We start from the raw sequence: 5,441 nt of genomic DNA, 5'->3' as shown, positions 1-5,441 counted from the left end.
CATTATCGCCAAACAATTTCTCTTCATTAGAGCTAGATGATGACCATTGACCAAACAAGTTAAAGAAAAAGTGTTGGAGTTGGTGGTAGCTAGTGTTACGGATTACTTCATAAACTATGTCGTGAAAAATACATGTAAAGATTCAAGCATGATAGGTCATCGTTGGATAATTGAAATTCTAAATCATCATCCAATGCGTTGTTATCAAATATTTAGAATGAAAAAAATTTTGTTTTTTTGAATCAAGTGACATATTGCAAAGCAAGTACAACTTGAAGCCAACTCAAAAATGTAGGAATTCATGAGCAAGTCAGCTTGTTTTATGAAATGAGCTAGGCAAGAGATGACATATTTTGAGCTTCATTTGAGCTCTTTTTGGATTTGTGCTTTGATTTCTTCTCCCGCTTCTTGCCCCTGTAAAACTAGCCAAAGTTATTATGTAACACAAAATTTTCTCTATAAAACATCTTTTTTTGTGTAGAACCGGCAGGTAATTCTATTTAAGGGTAGAGAAAGTACTCGTCATGAGAACTATGACCCCAACAAGACTTCAGTTTTCGGTTGATATGCTTCAATTCCTTCTCAGAAGGACTTTTATATTTTCTAACCTGCATACAAAACCAAGGCCAGCCAAAACAAAATGTTGATTTGGAATTACACATTTGTTCGGTTAGAGGACAAAAATTAGAATGAGAAACAATTACCCAAGAATCAATTGCATTCAGTGATTCAGAAAGCTCGGACATTGTATGCATGGAATTCTCATGGGAAAAAATGCCCCTAAGATAACTGCAATTAAGTATCAGTGTAAAGAGTGAATGTCTGAGCAGATACATAAGTTTGGGTCAAAGAATAAGCTACAATATCACAAGTCAATGATAAGTACCTATCAAAGTCAATGACTCTGTGGAGTGCATTTGAGTTGCTTAGAGCAGCCAAGGCCAACTGCATCAAAAGTCACAAACAGGTAGTTAGATTTTCAAGTAAAATGTTAAAAAAAAAAAAAACTGAACTAGAATATTGAAATCCAGATTGATTAGAAAACGTTTAGTTGCAAATCAGTAATTGTGAAGTTTTCTGTTTTTCTGATGATTTAGGAAACCCTGGCAAGCATATTTTGAATTTTGAAACAATCAACTGAAGTTTAAAAAAAGAATAATGGTTAATCAATTTACATAGAAGTGATGGCTGAACACTCTTTCTGAAATTTGTTTCATTTAATTTTCACAAGCCTAAGTTGTGACTTGTGACATGGATTACTTGTTTTCCGCTGGATAAATTTATTTTAAATCCTTGGTAAAGGCAAGGCAGAACAAGAATTTTTTTCGCTTCCGTTTGTAACAAAACCACTGCTACAAGGGAATTATTATTCTGAGAATACCTGCCCAGGAGGAAATAAAAGTGGTGCATCTGTAAGCATCATTTTATCAACTTCAAATCTTGCTGTCTCTTGCAAAGTCTATATACATCAGGAGAAAGTTTAACACCAATAAGTCAATGAACATGTCCAAGTAAAGAAAGAGGACGCATAAAGTTTAATACACCTACAGAAGAACAATTGTTAAACCGATAAAAATTAATGTTCCATGAGAGAAGGGAATAAAGGAAACAATAACTACACACATATTGGAAGTGCATCGGGAAAGTGTCAGATGTGAGAATAGCAAATTTTGATCATCCATATAACATTAAATGATCAAGATTAACTCTGCACAGCCTCAAGACCCTTTATTTTTATAAGGGCGGTCCTTTAGTAATTAATGCTCAATATTTAGTCAAATGCCAAGTATTCCATTTAATTGAAATATAAAAAATAAAAAATCAATATATTCCAAGTGCGACAAATGGATAAATGGATCGACATCATCTACAGTGCAGAAAAAACTGCAAGCTGTGAAGTTCCCAATGCAATGATTTAAATATAATATTCTAAAATAAATTTTAGCTATAGAATACGAATAATGGGTTCGTTTGTTAATAATTAAAAAAAAGTGATTCTAATGTATAATAATGTAATGTAGTGATTATGTTTTAGAGATTTTTTTTAAAAAAAGAAGCTAATTTATGTTTGTTTACAATCATAAAAAACACTTTTAAAAAAGTTGATTTTTATTAGAAGCTATTTCATAATAGCTTCTGATTTTAGTAAGATTTTAGATTTTTTTCAGCTTATGATTATTTTGAAAAACTCAAACAAATGCATGAAAGCCTTCTAAAAGTGATTATTAAAAAAAAGTGACTTTTTAAGAAAAATAAAAAGCCAAAAGAATTTCATCTGCTCACAGTCACAACAATGTTATCAGCCAGACAATGACGATGAACAATAGGCTTATTAGTACCTTGAGCATTTCAAGCTGGTCATCACCAGCATTACAGAATTCCTGCCAATGCCAATAGTCACAATTTTTAGAATAAAATAAAAGCATTGAAGAAAACCCTCTTGATATCAGCAGTCATATAATTACTGAGCCAAAAGAAGCAGGAGATTTATTCTGACTATTTGAGATGCAAAAATAATTTCAAAAAATGTATAAAACTTCGTACCCCATTGCCCAGAGGCTCTTCGCTATGCGAAGGTATGGGGGAGGGATGTTGTACGCAACCTTACCCTTGCATATGCAAAGAGGCTGTTTCCGGATTCGAACCCATGACCAACAAGTCACCAAGGCATAACTTTACCGCTGCATCAGGGCCAACCAGACAAACCTCCACATCATTTATAAAACCTTCAACTGAGCGATATGGTGCATACACAATAAGATCAAATTCCAAACTCTGCAAAACAAGGGTTTCTTGTCATAGATGAACAAAAACAAAAAATAAGAAAGAGATCACTTTGTTATTTGAGGCCTATCCATGCCTGATAAACTATCATCTCATTATTGAGAATCATTTGATGATCCTGCGATATCCCCTTACCAAGCTCCTCCGCTGACACATGATTTTCTTCTATTTTACAAGCAGCATATACGCAGGTCAACCTGTGAAAAAGTTCGATCTGACATACTGAGAAGCTAACAAGTAAATAAAAACTTGAAAACTGATGACTAACCAGGTGCAAACATCCTAACCAATTTCAACATATTAAAATAAATTAAGTAATGAATTCACTATTATGATCAATTAGTTTCAATTTCAACTTAATATTGCCAAAAATACAAGTGATGCATCCTTAGTCTAGAGGTCCTCATAAGACTGAAGCAAATCTTACATAATATGTTTTGGTTGATGTTCCATCACTGACCATTGCAGATAGAATCTTTTAAAATAGATAAGGGCTGTTGCCTGTATATCATAAACTATTGCAAAATATTGAAAAAAGAAAACAGCATTGCCCTAACAACTCATTAGCACATACTGGTTCACAGTTACATTTAAAATCTCGGGAGGAAAGCTTGCATACCTGGATCTTATGAGGGAAGCGGAAATTGTTATATACTTCTTGTAGCTTGTTTTCATAAAATACCTTTATACATTGTTCTTCTTCAATACTAAGAGGTTTTGTTCGATAATGTTTTTCAGCTGACATAAAATACTACACTTGTGAACAGTAGAGAATAGAAATTCACAGTCAATCAAGGGGAACAAAACCTAATGAAATACTTTGAAAACAATTAAAAGATTAAAAGACATAATGCTATCTACATATTGAGGGGGAAAATGAGTGAAATTTACACTAATAACATTACCACTATCCTTTGCAGTCATATGGGGTTCAGGATATGACAACGACCCATTAACATCTACTTCCATTAGTGTTGCTCCACACTTTAAAAAAAACAATAGTCATCACTCATCAGCAGCCAGATAATAAACCTTCATAGTTCATAGGATACCATGAAATATTATGGAGCCATTTAGAAGAGCTTATTTCAGCTTATGAAAATACCTTATGACTCCCATAGGGTCTTTTAGTTTTTTTCAATAAACTTATTGGAGGATGTTATAAAAAAAAACTCTTTTTAACTTTAACTTATTCCAATAAGTTTTATCGTCAAATTTATGGCATAAGCTCTGATGTGACAAGAGCTTATTGAATAAGCGTTTAAAGTCAGCATACCTTCTCTAGAATTTGTTTGGCTCTCTGATTGGCAGCTCTATATTTCTCAACCTAAAACATAAATAGATATAAGAAAAGCAAAAAAAGAGTAAATCGCACACATAATATAACAGAAAATAGAATTTCCTATATTCCTTGAAGCTCCTCTTGTGCAGAAGAATTAGATCAACTTCTGTTTGGGGAACAAATGTGACTATGAATATTGATTTTAAATGAATTTTAAAGACAGAAACAAAACAAGTACCAGCTGTTGAGGAGAGAAAATCCACTTGGCTCGGTGTGTAGAGGTCTGAAAATCAGCCATGGCCAATCAGGAATTGCAACCGAGGCGGGTTGTTATTTGACCCACAAATTAAAATGGTTTAGACACTGTTCGATTGGTAGCTCAATGTTCTCCAAGCTGATAATAAGTCAGGTAGCAATGCTCGTGCTGAAAAGCAATTAGACTATCAAACATGACGATTTTTATCGATACACATTGTTGAATTTGAATACCTAAAACCATTGGTAAAATTCATAAAAGAAAAAAAAAAACTATCATGTTGACACATTACAACAAAAAATGAAGGACCTCGAAGCTATCAAAGAAAGAAAAAAAAAAGAAGGTTTTGAACTGATTTTGATATTTACAATTGCATTAGGTGTAAGACAAGATAGTCGAAAAGAAGGGACAAGTACGAAAAGCAAAAAAGATAGATGAAATTCGAGATTGAGCAATAGAACCAAAATTAACTCAACACAAGACGAGCGCAAAGATTCGAATTATTATAAAAATTAAAAATAAAGAGAGGTAGAGGAGCAATGAGAGAAGGTGATTTACCTGGAAGCGAAGAAGAAAAGGAATTGAAGAGTTTGTGCAAGACCAATGCGAGTGGGGTTTGAGGAAAACGGAGAGCAGAGGAAGAAACTTCCGAACATTTTATGTAGTAAAAAGGCGAGTGCTCGAGTGGACGAGTTAATTTAAGTTTGTCCGGGATTTTTTATTTGTTAAATATGTTTTTCATACTTAATCATTCTTAACGAATTTAAACTAACGAGAAATACGAAAAAGTAAAATTTAAAAATATAAAGCAATAAAAAAATATTTGTTAGATAGTGAATTGAAAAAGAAATATATTATAAAATTTCAAATATGAAAAACACATTTAAGTTTTTTTATTTGTTAATATGTGAACCCAACCAAGACCTTATAATATAGTATATAGGATAAAATTGAAACAACATGGTTTTATTAATGTAATATATTAATGTTAACATCATTAACTATTAATAGGAGATTTTTGTCTGCATGAAAGGTGCTTTTTGCTGGCTCTAATAGTTAATTTTAGTACCGTTAGATTCTTGCATATGTACTTTCAGAGCTTTTGGACAAACACTTCTT

The 5,441-nt window shown here is 32.6% G+C and overlaps 1 protein-coding gene across 2 annotated transcripts; it reads right to left on the bottom strand.

Annotated features, from left to right (window-relative positions):
• Positions 1–211: 211 nt before the first annotated feature.
• LOC100800023 (cyclin-H1-1) lies at positions 212–5,041 on the bottom strand. 2 transcript variants are annotated; one of them, XM_041010955.1, is made up of 14 exons: positions 4,881–5,041; positions 4,305–4,490; positions 4,061–4,111; positions 3,690–3,768; positions 3,404–3,522; positions 3,212–3,285; positions 2,861–2,981; positions 2,707–2,775; positions 2,340–2,381; positions 1,382–1,459; positions 887–945; positions 705–789; positions 520–608; positions 212–422 (listed from the first exon to the last, which is right to left on the bottom strand). In XM_041010955.1, exons 2-14 carry the CDS (start codon positions 4,362–4,364, stop codon positions 311–313), a joined length of 1,038 nt encoding a protein of 345 aa, XP_040866889.1. In that variant the 5' UTR covers positions 4,365–4,490; positions 4,881–5,041; the 3' UTR covers positions 212–310. The 2 variants fall into 2 exon arrangements, with proteins under 2 accessions (XP_040866889.1, XP_003550146.1); XM_003550098.5 differs by having other exon boundaries at positions 212–414.
• Positions 5,042–5,441: the final 400 nt, after the last annotated feature.

The sequence above is a fragment of the Glycine max genome, chromosome 17, assembly GCF_000004515.6.
Source record: "Glycine max cultivar Williams 82 chromosome 17, Glycine_max_v4.0, whole genome shotgun sequence".
Taxonomy (NCBI): Eukaryota; Viridiplantae; Streptophyta; class Magnoliopsida; order Fabales; family Fabaceae; genus Glycine; species Glycine max.
The sequence above is the reverse complement of the archived record's forward strand: the minus strand, read 5'-3'. Positions and strand labels throughout refer to the sequence as shown.